The sequence below is a fragment of the Carassius gibelio genome, chromosome B3, assembly GCF_023724105.1.
Source record: "Carassius gibelio isolate Cgi1373 ecotype wild population from Czech Republic chromosome B3, carGib1.2-hapl.c, whole genome shotgun sequence".
Classification (NCBI taxonomy): Eukaryota; Metazoa; Chordata; class Actinopteri; order Cypriniformes; family Cyprinidae; genus Carassius; species Carassius gibelio.
The window spans coordinates 30,647,963-30,668,256 of record NC_068398.1 but is presented as its reverse complement, the minus strand read 5'-3'; the positions used below and the strand labels follow the sequence as shown (position 1 = coordinate 30,668,256).

The 20,294-nt window shown below is 34.9% G+C and overlaps 1 protein-coding gene across 14 annotated transcripts in view; it reads left to right on the top strand.

Annotated features, from left to right (window-relative positions):
- LOC127953113 (NACHT, LRR and PYD domains-containing protein 12-like) overlaps positions 1–20,294 on the top strand; it is a 38,122-nt gene that overhangs the window by 10,991 nt on the left and 6,837 nt on the right. For 8 of the 14 annotated variants that reach the window (XM_052552024.1, XM_052552012.1, XM_052552014.1 and 5 more), the window contains 5 exons: positions 186–356; positions 698–868; positions 6,090–6,260; positions 7,584–7,754; positions 14,627–14,776. In XM_052552024.1, the coding sequence (XP_052407984.1) occupies positions 186–356; positions 698–868; positions 6,090–6,260; positions 7,584–7,754; positions 14,627–14,776 (834 nt within the window). The remainder of the gene's footprint in view (positions 1–185; positions 357–697; positions 869–6,089; positions 6,261–7,583; positions 7,755–14,626; positions 14,777–20,294) is intronic. The other 6 variants (XM_052552017.1, XM_052552015.1, XM_052552016.1 and 3 more) reach the window with 6 other exon arrangements.

Here is a 20,294-nt window from a genome sequence, read left to right as displayed (position 1 = left end):
AGTAAACACCCAGATTGCGTAACTCCATAGAGAGCCAAAACGAGGGCACATTTGCACTGTCTGATGATATTATCTGAAATCGTATAATCATATAACATGTATTGACACATAAGGTTAGGTAAAATTATACAGTCTTGTGATCTCATGGATACACCTGTTCATCAACACATCCTCCCTGTTTTCAGATTGACAGACTGTGATCTCACTGATCGACAGTGTGAAATTGTTGCTTCAGTTTTACAATCATCAAACTCCCTGAGAGAGCTGGAGCTGAGTGACAATCATCTGCAGGATTCAGGAGTGAAGCTGCTCTCTGCTGGACTGAAGAGTCCAAACTGTCAACTCAACATACTCAGGTTTGGCTTTTTACACCAATTTAGATTTAAATATAAAATAAGGTGACATTTATATATATTTGAGTTTTATATATACAGCTAGCATATTGAAAGCTAACTATTAAAATACATGAATAAAACAGTATGATACTGTGGCCATAATTAAAAGATTTGTGTAATTCTATTGTATATGTACAGCAGCATGTCTGTAGATGTATCGCCGAAAGCAAGTCAGGTCATGACAGAACTCAACTTCACAAATCTTTACATTCATAACATCTTTGACAATGCTCTCAGCCATCAATTTCTATTTATACAGTATATATGTAATGAATAATTATTTTTTTAATTACACCGTTTAGATTGTCCAGCTGTAATCTCAGTGATCAGTGCTGTGAGATCTTGGCTTCAGCTCTACAATCATCAAACTCTCTGAGAGAGTTGGACCTGAGTAAAAATCATCTGCAGGATTCAGGAGTGGAGCTGCTCTCTGCTGGACTGAAGAGTCCAAACTGTCAACTCAACATACTCAGGTTTGGCTTTTTACACCAATTTAGATTTAAATATAAAATAAGGTGACATTTATATATATTTGAGTTTTATATATACAGCTAGCATATTGAAAGCTAACTATTAACCCTTTGAAGTCGATAAACGCATATATGCGTTTTGAGTCATTTTCTCCGGATATCCCCCGAAAAGAACTTAAATTACACTCTCAGTTTTAATCGTACAGATAAGAGCAATACATCAATCGAATCTGTAAAGGGTCTACTTTTTTTTGCATACAGACATAATAATAAAACACCTTTGTGCACTTATAAAATAAAGATAACAAACAAGGTGCGCTGTCTGCAGCCTTTGTGTGCTCTGATCTTCATTTACAAACACGTCATTAAAATGAACTGTAACTCCGTGAATACTCAACAAAGAGACATGACAACGAAATGTCTACTTTTAAACTAAACGCGTACCGCCGAAAACAAATATTCTGTGATAATCCATATGAAAACAACGCGATGTCTGTTTTTCACGTCTCCCTTCATTATATGTAATGTGACCACGCCCCCGTGCTGAACGCACTATTCAGATTCAAACTGAAGCGCGCGGCTTGAATACACACACACAGAAGAAAAAGCAGCCAGACTGTTCAAGTTTTTTTTTATTTTACTGTTTGCTTCGCGGTGAGAGGAATAAGACATAATTCACTCCAAAAAGATGTGATGTGGTTGAGGATATGAGAAATGGATTTCCTCAGAAAAAAAAGAATGAAGCACTTTATTCAGCAGAGATCATAAACATGAGTAAGTCTCTTTTTATTTATTTATATACTTGTACTAGTTTTCACATAACGTGTAAACATTTTACTAGTAGACTTTTTCCAAAGACTTTTTCCAAACTATAATTCCTGACTAAATGTATTATCAAGTGAAACATTATGAAGTTACAATAACAATATACAATACTATACCATTCAAAAGCTTGATGTAAATAATACATAAAAAAAAATTATTATTAAAAATGTAACAAATAAAGATAACTAACAAATTTAAAAACAATGCTTTTCTTTCAATTGATTCCCCCTAAAAACCCAGAAAAATATTCTCAGCTCTTTTCAACATTAATAATAATAATGATGACGATGATGATAATAATTTTTTTTTTTTTTTTTTGTAGAAAATAAGATTGTTAAAATGATTTCTGAAGGATTGTGTGACTGAAGTAATGATGCCAAACAATTTGTTTGAAAGTCAGCTTTGATTGTTTCTAATAAACTGTTAAACTGCTCCCCCAAGTGGATATTAAATTATGTTGTGGGATAATTAAATATATTCTTAATAAACTACAAACATAAAATGATATACTTTTATTTTGTTCTCACATTCTTTCTTGTAAGTCCTCACTCAGAGTGGCACAGCTGAATGAAAGGCTCATTATGCAGCTCATTATGCAGGGCTTTGTCTTCTCAGGTGTAAATCACAATGATATTCATGATAGTTGACGCCTACTCGCATATGACTTTTACCAACAAAAAGTGTCTTCGAAAATTTAAATCAATATATTGTTTTCTGTGAGTGAGTAAACAAGATGATTTTCACATAATTTAGAAAGAAAAATTCTAGGCTACAAGCTCCAGTTCTCAACTTTTCCGGGAACCATTGTTCTTTATGTGTTTTATGACCTTTTTCAAGTGTTTTAACATTTTTAGTTTTTCACTAACCATGCATAACATTTTTTTTCTCAAAAATACAATCATGTACATACATGCATTTCACATATTATTATAGCCCAGTTTGTGCTGATTACAGTGATATTAGACTTTACCCATTTAGATATTTATAAGAAACGGAAAAAAGCACAAATATCAGGGCATGACAAAACTTCTCCAGGCCCCAAAAATACCCTTAGACTCCAGAGGGTTAAAATACATGAATAAAACAGTATGATAATGTGGCCATTATAAAAGGATTCATGTTATTCTATTGTATATGTACAGTAGCATGTCTGTGGATGTATTGGTAATAGCAAGTCAGGTCATGACTCAACATCACAAATCTTTACATTCATGTTTTACATGCATGCAATGTAAAAAGAGCTTCATTAACTGACAACTTCTGTGATTTTAAAGGGAGCCTTCTTTACTTTCTTTCATACAAATTTAAATTGCTGCCGCATTTAAATGCAGGTGTGTATAATATTCCTTAAAATATAAGTGCAAGATTTGCACGGTGCACAGCATTCTTATTTGTCTATTTATTTTATCTTTATTACAAATCTTGCTTGGTTTTAATTTGGATAATTGTATGTAACAAAATATTTACTTTGTAATGCAACTGCAGAATGTGAAACTTCCATCTTATTCGCAGTCTACAGCATTATTTTTGTACAATAATATTTAACTTAACCTGCTTTATGTCTTTATCATTTAATGCAAAAGAGATTTATTAAAACTAGTTTATAAGAGTCATGCATCTGTTTAATCAAGAACAACTAATGATCAATGAATTGGAGTGACATCGGTCTTTAGATCATTTTAAATTGTCAAATAGCCTTCAATTTACAGGTTATAACTTCATCTGTAGACTTATAAAGATGATTTTTAATGCAGATCCCAAACTGTAACATAAAATAAATGTGCTCTATTATTATTATTCATATTAAAGTGTTTGTGCGAAAATTATTAATGTCCATGCATGACAGGGAGGCGCCCTCGCGATCACTTGAATCTTTTTCTGATTATGAAATAACTTAAAATTATGGTGCTTCACATACATGAGAAATATATCTACAGAAAGCTTGAAATGTCCACTTTTAAACGAACCAATTCAAAATGAAAGCAAATACTCTCCGATTATGTGCATCCTGTAGAGATGAGAGCCAGCACCGAGAATTTTATCTTGGAGCTGATAAGAAAACATTAGTTTATTAATAAATAATTAAAATGTCTACTTTTTCAAAATTATTAGGCTGCTTCTGCCTGTGCTTTGTTGCAAACTTATATATTAAGGCTCATTATGGATTATAGATGTTAATATAATATAAAAGTGTGATTAGTTGTATAATGACTTAAATAATCAACTAGGCTACTAGTAACTAGAAAACTAGAACTAGTAACTTCTCCTAAACATGCTTGAAAGCCTCATAAGACACTGTTCATATAAATAGCAAGAGATTAACACCATTATTTCAACCCCACAAGCTATACAGAACTACCCCTAAAGAAACCAACCCCTCCAGCTGGACTGAATTCAGTCTGTTTTTTGGCTGCGAGGAACGGTGTGTTGTCATTCTACTTGGATGAAATGTGCAGCCCGTGCTCACAGCAGCTCTACTCTTTTTATTCATTATTTTCTCTCACTCCATAATATTATTTTCACCAGACCATAATGATAACAAATTATCAATTGACAATTAATCATTCTTTTTATGAAATTCATTGTTATTTCTGAATGTAGGCATTTCTGATAACTTTTTAACTGCAGGCAGATATATCCCTACATTATTGTACATTACATATATTTGGATCGTCCCTTATTCTGTCCCTTATTTTCTACAAAGAATAATATATTTTCACAATTAGCCCTTATTTTCCATTTCTGAAGTTAATTGGCAACCCTAATGATAATGTAATTACCTTTTGACTCCCCTGACAGTGGCGCCTTCCTCAAAAACAAAACAAAACCAAAAACTCAGTTGTAGGAGATATGCTAGCGAATAATAGATTTAAAAATTAAAAAGTGGTTGCTTGGTTTCTGAAATGGAAAACAAATACAGCTCGTTTTCACACTGTATATATATATATATATATATATATATATGATGAAAAGTTATGATAACATTTTATATAAATTAATTTAAGCAATTGAAAGCTTTTTTTACACTAAATTCAACTTGAATTTCAATGCTATTAAACTGACTTTAAAATCTCAAGGAGTTTATAAGTTGAAACGAGTTAAATGTCACAGTGCATCTTAAAAACCCAAATTTAACTTGTACCTTATATAGTATCCAAATATCTTGATTGCAGGTTACCATGAAATTAAAAATATAGGGGCTGGCCTAAAGAGAAATGGAGGAACATTTTGTGGACTGATGAGAGTAAAATTGTTCTTTTTGGGTCCAAGGGCCACAGGCAGTTTGTGAGACGACCCCCAAACTCTGAATTCAAGCCACAGTACACAGTGAAGACAGTGAAGCATGGAGGTGCAAGCATCATGATATGGGCATGTTTCTCCTACTATGGTGTTGGGCCTATTTATCGCATACCAGGGATCATGGATCAGTTTGCATATGTTAAAATACTTGAAGAGGTCATGTTGCCCTATGCTGAAGAGGACATGCCCTTGAAATGGTTGTTTCAACAAGACAATGACCCAAAACACACTAGTAAACGGGCAAAGTCTTGGTTCCAAACCAACAAAATTAATGTTATGGAGTGGCCAGCCCAATCTCCAGACCTTAATCCAATTGAGAACTTGTGGGGTGATATCAAAAATGCTGTTTCTGAAGCAAAACCAAGAAATGTGAATGAATTGTGGAATGTTGTTAAAGAATCATGGAGTGGAATAACAGCTGAGAGGTGCCACAAGTTGGTTGACTCCATGCCACACAGATGTCAAGCAGTTTTAAAAAACTGTGGTCATACAACTAAATATTAGTTTAGTGATTCACAGGATTGCTAAATCCCAGAAAAAAAAATGTTTGTACAAAATAGTTTTGAGTTTGTACAGTCAAAGGTAGACACTGCTATTTTTTTGAACACACCCCTTTCAACTAATTGCCCAATTGCACAGCCTTAAGAGCGTGCATATCATGAATGCTGGGTCTTGTTTGTTTTCTGACAATCTACTGAACCTACTGGTAACTTGTTTGCCACGTAGCAATAAAAAATATACTAAAAACCTTGATTATTCTGGTTAGTCACATTGTACTGCTATTATTTTGAACAATACTGTATATACTTTATAGCTTGTTATATCTGTTCTCTAATTCATGAGTGTTTTATGGTCAAGATCTATTGAAAGACATTAATAAAAAAATAAGAACATTATGATAATGTGGTGATTTAATAAATCATCAGTTACTCCACACATGAAGTAAAAATTTATTTCATAAAATATTGTGATGTAACCTTCACATTCATGTTCTATGCAGACACCTTGTTATCAGAATCAATGCATCAAATTATCTCAAAGATCAATATCTAGCTATGCATTGTAAATGTAATGAATTATTTCTCATTATCCTTTTTAGATTGGCTGACTGCAAACTCACTGATCAGTGCTGTAAACCTGTTGCTTCAGTTTTACAATCATCAAACTCTCTGAGAGAGCTGGACCTGAGTGACAATCATCTGCAGGATTCAGGAGTGGAGCAGCTCTCTGCTGGACTGAAGAGTCCAAACTGTCAACTCAACATACTCAGGTTTGGCTTTCACACTGATTCAGATCTATCTATCTATCTATCTATCTATCTATCTATCTATCTATCTATCTATCATTTCATGCGTTTTTGTGTATGTCAAACCTCAACATTGCGAGTAAATCATTCACATATGCGACTCAATTTTCAATCTCGGTGACTAATTGATGTCTGATATTAGCCAATGGCTAAAAAATCCTCAGATTTTACTCTGCGTCTGTGAGTTGGAGGCTAAGTATAAGTTTAGCACAGATATATGTTCACTCGCCGAGCACTTTGACAGAGTGCTTCAAAACTCCACTCTCCATCAAGCGATCTATGCTGGTTTTCAGTTTATCTGAATGGATGTTCAATGCACCTGTATTTGATGTACCATAAACTCTAGTGTGAAGGTTCACTACATGCCGTCACTCTGTCTCACACACACGCAGAGAGGGAGAAAGAGAGAGAGAGTTGATGCCTTACATTTAAACGATATTCTTTCATGTATTTTCCTGTCAAAATGATGGCATAGTCTTTGGAATTCTTCAGTTTTTAAGAACTGCCGGGTAGTGGGCGGAGTTAATGCACAAACGCAATCTTATTGGCTGGTGATCACCTATTATCGTCCCTGTTTTGATTTTATTAAATCAGTTCGAGCGAATGCACAAAACCTGATTAATATTCATGAATCCAGTAGCTCATTAATCCTTAGTGTGTTTTATAGTTCTTAATAGTAGAATTCGTAACATTATTATCTTGAGTGTTTTTAGTAGTTTTTGTTTCCCTTTTTTTTTTTTTACAGAAACACTGAATGACCAAAATAAACAGCACCACCAGTCCAATTAAAATGTTCAGTTAAAATGATTAATATGTTTTCAAAACATGATTATCAAGTTTATTGTCGAAGTCTAATTACTAGTTCTATTATTACATTATTCTTGATTATTACACTTGTTATATTATTATTATTATTATTATTATTATTGTATTATTATAGTTGATAATGCTTGACTGACTGATTTTAAGAGCATACTTTTGGACATTCAAACAAAACTGTGCCTTTTTAAAAACATTTATTTTATTTTATATCAGTCTGGTGAGAAAAAAAAATAAAAATTCTAGCCAATGGTGATTCAATTGCCAAGGTGCCTATAGAGGTTTGTGTATATACTTTAAAGCTTGTTATACCTGTTCTCTCATTCCTGAGTTTTTTATGGTCAAGAACTTTTGAAAGACATTAATAAAAAAAATGAGAACATGATGATAATGTGGTGATTCTCTCAAAGATCAATTTCTAGCTATGCTTTGTGAATGCAATGAATTATTTCTCATTACCCTGTTTAGATTGGCTGACTGCAAACTCACTGATCAGTGCTGTGAAACTGTTGCTTCAGTTTTACAATCATCAAACTCTCTGAGAGAGTTGGAGCTGAGTAACAATCATCTGCAGGATTCAGGAGTGGAGCTGCTCTCTGCTGGACTGAAGAGTCCAAACTGTCAACTCAACATACTCAGGTTTGGCTTTCACACTGAATCCAATTTTAATAATAATGTGTGATTTTATATTTATTCAAAGTTTTATAAATAGAGCTAGCAGATTCTTTCACGTGTTTTTGTATTTGTATAGTTCATGTTTTCTTCCACATGTAATTACTTACTCTAATCCATGAGTGCTTTATAGCCAAGAGCTATTAAAAGACATAAATGATGATGTGGCCATTAATTTATCCCACATATGAGGTTGTTATCATAACTGTTAAACAAGATAACTGAGTATCACAGTGAGATGTAAACCTTTTGCATTCATATTATATGCAGACACTTTCTTATAAGAAACATGAGCCAATGCATACAATGCTCTCAGACATTATTTTCTATTGTGTATGTAATGAATTATTTTACACTGTTTAGATCTGCCAGCTGTAATTTCACTGATCAGTGCTGTTGAATTTTGGCTTCAACTCAACAATGGTAATTCGTATAATAGCAGTGAATGTAGAAAAGCAAAGCATCTTTGAACGTGTAACATGTTTAAACTTGTTCCAGATTGCCTGCAGCAGCAGAAGAGCACACTGAGTGCCACTTCTGTCAGCTAATAACAGGAATGCTAGGATACAATGGCCATTGGCTCAGTAGTTCATCCTGATGGTGGTGTATTGGTGTGGGGGATGTTTTCTTGGCACACTTTGGACCCCTTAGCAGGGGAGTCATGCACTCATTATTTTTGAGGGGGCACAAGTGTGTATGTGTGTGTGTGTGTTCACTAACTACTGTGTGTGTTGAATGGGATAAATGTAGAGCAAAATTTCAGCATATGGGTTACCATTCTTGGCTAAACATCTTGCCACTATTGTTGCTGACCAAGTCCATTCCTTGATGACCACTTAATGTCCCCATCTTGTGGCCACCACCAGGCGGATAATGCAACATGTCACAAAGCTCAGATCATGTGTGTGTGTGTGTGTTTTTTTTTTTTACATAACGGTTAGTTCACATGGCCTCAAAAGTCACCAGATCATAATCTGTGCTCAATCCTGTTCTTGTAGATCTTCCTGCAAAGTTAAGCTCCAACCCTGTTCAAACACAATTGAAACAACTAATTAAGATCTTTAGGATCACTTGGTAATTAAAGACAGGTTTGTTTGATCAGGGTTGGAAATGAACTCTGCAGGTAGATAGATCTCCAGGAACATGACTTGGATCCAACAAAAGAGCATCTTTGTGATGTGGTGGAATGGCATATTGACATCATTGAGGCACTACCAACAAATCTATAGCAACTGCCTGATGCTGGGATGTCAGGATTTCAATTATTCAGATGAAAAGGAATATCAGTCTGTTTTATATCATGGCTAGATTGATTTATCCTTAGACATTCACTCTTTTTAGGTTCAGTTTTTTTACCAGAGAATTTCCTAAATTAATGTAATAGGCATATTATCTTGTGATTTAGATGGATATTGGATCGGTAACAAAGAAACAGCTCGGTCCACTATTTTAAGTTTGGTTCTCTTTTGGATTATTCCCTGAAATACAGGAAGTGTTCAAAGCATTATTCAAAGAGTCCCAATAGCTATGATAAAAATTAAGGGAGATAGAGGAGTAACAAAAGTAAAATAATCAAAATTAACCTGGTTAGTATATATGGATGCTTGAGGTTCAACATAAAATAAATATATCCATGATATTAATCCATCCCCAAAGCCTAACTCCTAAGGCACCATAAAAAAATATGTTACTACTCTATCCTATCAATTGTCCGTCTGGTGTCCAAGGAAATTACCACCTCAGATGAGTTGCTGCAATCTGGTTTGCTCCTCTGAGACAATACAGAGCTACAATGCAGTCGTAATCATTTATAAGTGGTGATCAGGCTCATCAACGTGTCATTGATGTGTCATTCAATGCTCGACTTATAACTCTGAAAATACACAACAACTGGGGCCAACATGGGTTATGAGTATAACGATAGATAATGCTCGATATACATTATTTAGATAATACTTTACAGTAATTAACACGTTAATGCACTTTAATACATTAACTATCATTAAGTAATCAAATAATTCATTAGCTCATCCATGAATATGATTTCTGTCCAAGTCTTGTCTTATTGAGGGTGTAGGGTGTGATTTGGAACACAGCCTCTGAGTGTCGACTCTGAACTCTGATAATTCACAGTTATATTGAAGTAGGGTACTTCATCAAAAACAACGAATATTAGCCAGAATGCATTGTTTTCAATTGTTTTAATGGACATTTTAAAACTGTTAAGGTTTTGCCATTTTTAAAGCAAAGTTTTACAGTGTAACAGAAAATGTTTATACTGAATATATACAGAAACAGGCAATCAAGTTGATTATGAATGATTTGAATAATATGTCCACTAGTGTTGTCAAAAGACCCGGTACTTCGGTACCAAGTCGGTACTAAAAAAATGAAAATGTGACAGTACCAGGTTTCTTTAAGTACCGGTGGTACCGAGGTCCCGTTCAAACCCGGTTCTTGACGCATACAGTGATATGATTACCGCGAAGCAGAAGACGCGGACGGAATCTCAAAACCTAGTCATGAAAATGAAACTTACATTTTAATATGGACAGTCAAAGAATTAGTCAAAGTTAGCATAAATTAATCAAATCAAATCTCCATATGGACCAGTATTTTTAAATGTTAAGCCGCAAAAGTTGGTTGAAATCTGGATCCTGCATGTTCTGCGCATCTCTGTGTGAATGAATGAATGAATGGCAGAGACGTGCGGGTTTGTTTACTACATAGCAACCCTCTACATTGCGAGTACATCACTCGCATATGCGACTAAATCTTCTTTCTGGCGACTAAATGATTAGCCAATGGCTAATAAATTCTCCGATTTTACTCGACTTTGCGTGAGTTGGAGGCTATAAGTTTAGCTCAGAAATATGTTCACTCGCCAAACACTCTCTGACTGAGCGCTTTAAAGTTTCACCCTCAGTCAGGCGATCTGTGTGATTCAGTTCATCTCAATGGATGCGCAGCGCACCTGTGTTTAATGTACCTCTAGTGTGAAGGTGCACAGATCGCTGTCACTTTCTCTCACACACACGCAGAGACCGAGAGAGAGAATTGACGCACTACATTTAAACTATTCTTGGTTGTATTTTGTTGTCAAAATAGTGGCATATCCATGGAAATCTTCAGCTTTTAAGAATAGCTGGGTTTTCCGATAAGGTTAGTGTGTGGAGTTAATGCGCAAATGGCCATCTCATCGGCTGCCGCTCACCTATTTTCGTTCATTTTGATTTCAGCAAGTTAGTTTGAGCGAATGCATAAAACCTGATTAATATTCATGAATACAGCAGCTAATTAATCCTTAGTAATCTTTAGTGTGTTTGCATAGTTCTACTTATAAGAATTTGTATCAATATTATCTTATCAGTATTCTTGTTAGTTTTTCTCACCTGGTTTTTTTTTTTTTTTTTTTTACAGAATCACTGAAAAAAAGCACCACCACCATTACAGTTAAAATGTTCAGTTAAATTGACTAATAATGCATTTAAACATGGTTATCAAGTATACTTCTAATTACTAAAGTACTAATTATCAGCGAGTAAACTAAAATATTTAATGGCCAATGGCGATTCAATTGCAGAAGTGTCCGTAGAGGGTTGCATAGACTGAAGCGCGTGACATTTGCAGTAATTTCAGCATAATTTCAGAGTAAAACCAGTGTCAGTTTAAAGGAATTCACGGCAACCCGTCAAAATAAATAAATTTTTACAAGAAGGCATTGTGCTAGAAATATTACTATTATTTAGTAGAATGTATGTGATACTGCTACTGTTAAAAAAATTAATAGAACTTTTTAAAGAAATAAATCACACAATATTTATTCCATGTTTTAATTTTAATAGCAAATCCTTTATTTACCAAAAAATAGAAGGTGTTCAAATTTCATTAATTAAAAGACAAATAAAATTTGGGTGAAACTTGTTTACTGTTTTTTTGTATAATTGTATTACTGGTAAAAAAAAACTTTAATCACAATTTTAAATAAGTATAAAGAATGGCATTGGTTTTATTTTTAGTGATAAAAAGTGTTTGGTTTTTTTGGGTTTTTTTTATCAGCATATTGTGTTTTGCTTTGGAATCGAAATTGGTACCGAGAACCATGGATTTTCACTGGTATTGGTACCGAATACTGAAATTTTGGTACCGTGACAACACTAATGTCCACATTTCTTAACCTGAAAAATTACTCTGGCAGCAGAATTTTGTAATAATAATATTTAAAAGAATTTCTAAATTTCCTGAATGAGATTTCTCTTCCTAGCATTTCGGAAGATACTAGGGCTTTTTTAAATGCCCCTTTTAGTAAGGAAGAAATTTGGAAATCTATACCAATTGGTAAAGCTCCCGGCCCAGAGGAGTTTTATTAGCAATTCTGTGACAAAGAAAGTGTGTTGAACTTCTGTATCTATTTAGCAAAAAAAATTATATTATTACTATGGTCAACTCTTCACATACCCATATGCCGCATTTCCACCGCAGGAACTTTACCAAGGAACTAGGGACTTTGCACTGGTACTCGGTGTGTTTCCACCACAGGAACCAGGAACTAAATAAAGTTCCGGGTAAAAAAATGCCCCTCAGAAAGTCCCTGCTGGCGAGGTAGTACTTTTTCAAAGTTCCGAAACTTTCGGGGGTGGGACTTGTGCCCTAAACATCCTGATTGGTTGTTCACACAGCATTGTGATTTCAACCACCATTTATTTGGGGAATTTTTTCAAAATATTACTGTTATTGTGTCATGAAATGTAAAAAGTATTTAAAAGTAAAAGTAAAAAAAGTATTTCAGGCGAGAATGTAGTTGTTTAAAACTCAAATCTGTGGTATATTTATAAAGACAGTGCCTATTTAAAAATGTGTTTCGCTGATCTCAGAGAAGGTCAGCTCCACACGATCAGCGAGAGCTCAGTGCTTATGTATCCGCCGAGAAGCAGCCTCACCTCGGCTAGACCTTCTGATATGTGCCGCTGGCTCTGATGTCTCTTTAGTGGTTAAACATAAAATATAATTTGTTTTGGGTAAATCTAACAGGTTATCTTTGGTCTGTATTCAATTTATCTATATGTTAAAATGAAAATAAAAAAGGCAAATTTATATAATATTTCGTTTCATTGTAATGGCTGTATATATACACATATCCCTGAACTAAGTACATTTCTGCAGCTGTTATTATGTTTAAATGAAAACGAAAGGAGGCAGTGGTATTTGATATCCTATTTTGTTTTATTGTAAATATACAGAGAGGAAAATTCCTATAGCCATGGTCAGCTGACTGAAGTTATCAAGTACGCTGCTGTTTGCAGAATTACCGGACTTGCGTCGTCGCAGACATACCACTCCCGAGTTGAATGCACAAAGTCTGAACTACCGATGATGCACCTCCAAAATTAGTGTATTTTGTATTGAGAAATGCGTGCAGACCTACGTCACCAGTCTATTTGCCTAATCTTCCCGTTACTTTAGACCACAGTGGAAACACAGGAAGTACCAGGTCTGGGGGGAAAAAAGTTCCTGGTAATTTCGGTGGAAACGCGGTCAGGTCACCACTCTTTTACCTCTTGAAAAACTAACTCACGATCTGTATCAAAGATCTGATGTTTTCTGGCAAACTTGGTCTTCTCTGTGGAAGATGCTTAGTGACTGATATATCCTTTTAATTACTGGTCTATAAAATGTCCCTGTTATTTATTTACTCTGATATAATTATAATATTGATATAATTATAATATAATGATTACTCCAGTCACACAATCCTTCAGAAATCATTTTAACAATCTTATTTTCTACAAAAAACATTTATTGTTATTATTATCATTATCAATATTATTGTTATTATTATTATTAATGTCGAAAGAGCTGAGAATATTTTTTTAGGGTTGATAAATTGAAAGAACAGCATTGTTACATTTGTTACAGTTACATTTATTTGTTACATTTATATTATTAAATCAAGCTTTTGAATGGTATAGTATTGTATATTGTTATTGAAACTTCATAATGTTTCACTTGATTATACATTTAGTCAGGAATGATATTTTGGAAAAAGTCTGGAAAAACTAGTAAAATGTTTACACGTTATGTGAAAACTAGTGCAAGTATATAAATAAATAAAAAGAGACTTACTCATGTTTATGATCTCTGCTGAATAAAGTGCTTCGTTCTTTTCTTGAGGAAATCCAAATCTCAAATCCTCAACCACATCACATCTTTTTGGGGTGAATTATGTCTTATTCCTCTCATCGCTTCAGTTTGAATCTGAATAGCGCGTTCAGCGCCGGGGCGTGGTCACATTAGATATAATGAAGGGAGACGTGAAAAATCGCGTTGTTTTCATATGGATTACTTTATCACAGAAAATTTGTTTTCGGCAGCCCTTGTTTAGTTTAAAAGTAGACATGTCAGGCTTTCTATAGATATATACCTCTTCGTTGAGTATTCACTGAGTTACAGTTAATTTTAATGATGTGTTTGTAAATGAAGATCTGCGCAGACAAAGGATGCAGACAGCACACCTTGTTATCTTTATTTTATAAGTGCACAAAGTTTTGTTGTTATGTCTTTATACAAAAAAAGTAGACCCTTTACAGATTCGATTGATGTATTGTTCTTATCTGTACGATCAAAACTGAGAGTGTAATTTAAGTTCTTTTCGGGGTTATCAGGAGAAAATGACTCATAACGCGTATATGCGTTAATCGACTTCAGAGTGTTAAATCAGAGGATTTGTGCATTTGGCCCACAGACTGCAAGCTGATGTGACCTGTTGGTTATTATATTGTAAATTGCACTGTATTTCATTTAAAAAAGAAGCACACTAACACGAACACAATCTGTTGTAGGTTATCTCAGTGTTTGGTGACAGCAGAAGGTTGTGCTGCTCTGGCATCAGCTCTGAATTTAAACCCATCACACTTGAGAGAGCTGGATCTGAGCTACAATCACCCAGGAGAATCAGGAGTGAAGCTACTCAGCCACCTGGAAAAACTCAAGTAAGTTGAGCAGAAACAATCCTGTCTGCTGTGTGTGTGAGAGAGAATTGTCATTGTTTTGTGGTTCTCAAGAAAAACTTTAGTATTCTAACAAGTCTGCATGGGAAGCTTAAATAACTTTATTTTTGCCCCAGACAGAAACTCAGCTTCTCTATGATAACTGGATGAGCTTTTAAATGTAAAGTAATTTACAACAAACAGTGATAATTGTTTTATTTAGGACTTGAAATGAACATCTTTCATGATGATATACCTAACACACTCAAGAAGTGATACCTGTGACTTGTCAGTTATGCACTGAGGAAAACACAATGTCTCAAATGCATTAAACAGCACAAATATTCACTGTTTGGCATGTTGGATCGATTTGATCCATGATCAACCTCAAGGCCTGCTTTAGAATAAGCATGCACATCAAATCCAATTTATCCTGACTTATCTGGATCGAATTAGTGAGATTGTGTGAACTTAAATAGTCGTTTATGAAACCGTTTTAGTCCCGATTGACTTGGTTATTTCGAGTCAGGACTTTAATCCCTGCTTTTCTTAGCTTCTTTTATGAAAACCCCCCAGATCCACTGATCCTGTCAGATATGTTTATAAACAACAGTCCAACAGTTGTTCATCCGTCTTTATGCTCTTTCTTCCTTGGGGAGTACTCTCTGAGTTATTTTTTTCTACCCATTCAAACTATGAAGGCTTGTATTTTGTCAGTAGCCTACTACACAGCAAAATCCTGAGTGTTAAATAAACACTGCTTAGAGCATTTATGGTCCCACTCTACAAGAATGTTAAAGTAACAGTGAGGCAGTGTTGAAATTAACGAGATAAGTGATTTACTCTGTGATGATTGAGAATTAGTGATGATCACCAGCTGTTAACAAGCAGAATCACTGAAGGAAAGAGAAATACAAAAACTACAACTTATGCCGCGTTACCACCGAAATTCCACAGAACATTTGTACCAGGAACTTTTTTCCCCAGGAACTATTTTCCCCCCAGACCTGTTGCTTTCTGCATTTCCACCGCGGTCTAAAGTACCGGGGAGATTAGGCAAATAGACTGGTGACGTAGGACTGTGCAGGTTTCTCAATACAAAGTACGCTGATTTTGGAGGTGCATCCTCGGTAGTTCAGACTTTGTGTATTCGACTCGGAAGTGTGATGTCCATGACGGCGCAAATCCTGTAATTCTGCAGACAGCAGCGTACTTGATATCATCAGTCAGCTCGCCTTGGCTACTGCAATTATCCTTACTATATATTCACAATAAAACGAAATAGTATATCAAATACCACTGCCTCCTTTCGTTCGTTTTGATTTCAGCAAATCAGTTTGAGCGAATGCATAAAACCTGATTAATATTCATGAATCCAGCAGCTAATTAATCCTTAGTAATCTTTAGTGTGTTTTCATAGTTCTCCTTATAAGAATTTGTATCAATATTATCTTATCAGTATTCTTGTTAGGTTTACTCACCTCGTTTTTTTTTTTTTTACAGAATCACTGAATGACAAAAAAAAGCACCACCACCATTCCAGTTAAAATGTTCAGTTAAATTGACTAATATGCATTTAAACATGGTTATCAAGTATACTTCTAATTACTAAAGTTCTAATTATCAGTCTGGCGAGTAAACTAAAATATTTAATGGCCAATGGCGATTCAATTGCAGAAGTGTCCGTAGAGGGTTGCATAGACTGAAGCGCGTGACATTTGCAGTAATTTCAGCATAATTTCAGAGTAAAACCAGTGTCAGTTTAAAGGTATTCACGGCAACCCGTCAAAATAAATACATTTTTACAAGAAGGCATTGTCAAACTTTACTTTTTTGTAAACAAAGGGGATTTACTATTAAAAATAAAACATGGAAGAAATGTTGTGTGATTATTCCTTATATTATGTTCGTTTCATTTTAAAACTTTTGTTTAATTCATTCAAAATTTGACACATTCTGTGAGATTCCAGGTTAAACTGTAAATTCCGTTTTTATGACTGGATTCCGTCCGTGTTTACTGCATCGCGGAAATCATGCGGCCCTACAGTAGACATCTGCATGCTGTTCAACCGACGCCTTAAAACCGAGGTGTCTCCATATAATGGAGCCAGTTGTCCTTTTTTTAGACTAGTTCTGTAGCCTCCGGGCTGGTTGCGGACGATGCCATGTTCAATGAGACAGCACGCGAGGAGAGGGGGAACAAAAGCAAGGAGGCGGGGGGCGAGCACAGCACAGATAAGACAAACAAGCAAAGTGGCGGAACCAGAATTAAATATAAAAGCATTACATATTCGGATGAAGCGCAACAAGTGACTCAAGCCACTACATAATGATTTTATCTTCAGTTCCTTGCTTTATAAACACACAATTACAGCAGCCAAAGAAAAACAGATATTTAAAAAGTCAAGTGCCCAACTAAAGCAAACTCTATTCACCAGAATGGTAAAATCAAAAGAAACAAAACCAATGTCTAAACCTTAATTCTCAATAAGAAGTTCTGTATGAGATGTGCCAGAAATAAAGTCAATCTGGCTAGTAATGTGTGAAGCTGGTAAAGCTGTTTGTGGAGTTGTTTAATACTCCTCTGCTGAGATCTTGAGAGATTTAATGTCTTTTATTTCAGTTTATTTCATCCAAAGCTGTGACTAAAGTCAGTTGTAGTTCTTGTGTTTCTCTTTTTTTCGGTGATTCTGCTTGTTAACTGCAGGTGTTACCAAATGATGTTACAATGTTGATGAAAGAATATTAATGGCAACCAGTGATGCACGGGTTGATCCAAAATGAGCGGGTGCCTGCGGTCACCCTGCAGGCTATGAGTAATCCAAAAATATTTTTAATGATACTCGGGTCACGGTCGGTCGGGTCCTTTGAAATAAAGATGCCAATTAAACCTTTGTAATTTATATAGTACTATACACGATTTCGAAATATATAGGCCTGCACATTATTGGCTGAATAACTGGCGCGAATAGAGTGACAACCTGTCCCGCTTTACGTTGTACATCAATTTTACCCTTTTTCCCCCCTCACGCAAACTGAGCATCTGCCCCGCTTTTTCATTCGACCCTGCCTAATAAATACACGGATACGACCACAGGTGTACTGTTAACTTATGTCCAATAGTTCAGAGGAGAGCTATAAAAGCGTTAGTAGATAGGCTGAGCCGTACATTAATCAAACTGTTGACACGCGTGCTGTTCGGTCAGGTTAATGGCCACGAAAAAGAGAAGATGCACTTTTAATAGCGAATGGACCGCAACATACTCTTGATTAAGACCTGTAGATGGCGAAGCAGAGAGAGCTTTTTTTCTGTGGGACATGGAGGAGAATACGACGTGGAGCGACATGGTGCATGTGAGTACCACAGAAAAAAAACACATCATCAAGAAACATGCAAATCAGTGCAGTCGTTTTTCAATAAACCAAATGACCCACAGGCTGATAAAGTTTGGGCAGCAGAAGTGACGAGCATTTATCATGCCATACATGACTGCAGTTAAGTTTGCCCCAGTCTTTTTTCCAGATTCTGAAATAGCGAAGAAAAAAGCTGTAGAAACTTTGCATGATATTTTGGGTCAGGTAGAGTCTTAATCTTTTAGTTGTTGGGTTTAAAAGACATATAGGTGATATATTACAGAATGCTTGAAATGTCTACTTTTAAACAAAAATATTCAAACCAAAATAAACGGCTACTCTCTGATTATGTAATCCATATGAAATGTGCATTTCTCTCTGGCGTTCATGGCGAGTCTGCATTGTCAACTTCATCTTAGCAGCGACACAGAAAACACAAGTTTATTACCAGGGGCGCCCCCAAGGGGTGGCCAAGGGTGGTCACCGCTACCCCTGTATAAACTCTGGCCACCCCTAGGATTATTTGCAGTGGGCACTGGGTACTATTCATTTAAATGCAGAATGTAAATTCACAGTAGTTTAAGAAGTCAAAAAAAAGTGCAGCACCTGCTGCAGCCACAGTTTTGAGTCTCTGAGCAATATTAAAGTGTTTAGTTCCTGAATGAATCAACCGTTTAAATGATTCGGTTCAATCGCAATGACTCACTTATTAACAGTGACTCGCTGCCACCTATTAGCGGTTTTAATTTCACATTTTATGGAACCTTTTCATTTTTTAAATAATTTCAAACATCAGTTTTCAATGTTTTATCGTTAAAATATCAAAACATTATGTATTCATTTGAAAGTGCAGGTTAAAGTATTCCATGTTCCACGGAGCTGCATTAAACCGTGTGTAAAAACATCTAAATGGCACTTCAGATGCAGTTTCTGTTTTATCTGCATTGCACAGATCAATTTTGTTTATAATGATTGCATTTGCTTGGTAAAAGCTCAAATGCAAGTATTTGACCTAAAAGATGGTGCACACTTTTAGAAACAATGGTGTAAAGGTAAAAATAAAATAAAAAATCAGATGTCAGCACAATTAAAAATGAGATATCAGCACCATAACACTCAGCAAAATAGTCTAATTATCGTTATCGATAAAATCCTAGAACTCACAGAGATATAACTTTTTGTCTATATTGCAAACCCTTTTTTTTTTTCTTTATTTTAATGTGCCACCCCAAAATTTACTGTGGCCTCATTTGGCCACCCCTGTTCAAATTTTCTGGGGGCGCCACTGTTTATTACTAAACAATAAAATGTATCATTGCTAATTTAGACACATGTATAATCATTACTTTAACTGGTTCTTTGTGGCAAGCCTTATGTGTGTAGTCATAGCACTTATTATCCTGTTATATTTAAGTAATTATATTAATATAAAGGGGCAACGCATTTACTGCTTTATAAAAATGCGGGTCGGGTAAAATATTGTATTTTCATTTTTTTTTGCGGGTGGGTTAGTTGAAAACATCGGTCAGGTGTGGGTTGTTTATACACTGACACGCACATCACTGATGGTAACTATACAGTAGCTCTGCCCATAAGCAACCTTTATAGCAAGAGCCACTTTCACCTTTCTGTCCTTCTTTGACATTTTTTAAAACCCTTGTTACTTTTTTGTTTTTTGGGATTTTTTTGCAACATACAGTATAATCATTTCCAAGATACATTTCTAGATATTTTATCCCATTTCTTTTCCAGGACAAAACTCCTTATAAGAAAACCCAAGCCCTTTCCTCACCATTACTTATTAATGTTGAAATATTGAATTGATATTAGATAAAACTTAGATGTGTATTTAATCTAAAAGCATGATAAAAGTTTAAAGAGGCATGAAATAAATTTTCAGATCCTATGTTTTCTGGAGGTTAGCTTATAAAGTTTTCAAATATTCAAATATTTGGTAAAATACTTGGTAATTCCATAGTTTTTAATCATGGACAGACTGAAATTTAAAAGTGCCACATATAACACACCGGATCATTTTACATAGAGCAATTTTAACCCCACTTACTTAACTTAAAAATATAGCAATATAAAGGAATATCAATTAGATTTTACATTTTATAAAATTTTATTTGTTTGTTTGTGCTTATCATTAGCATTAATAAATGAC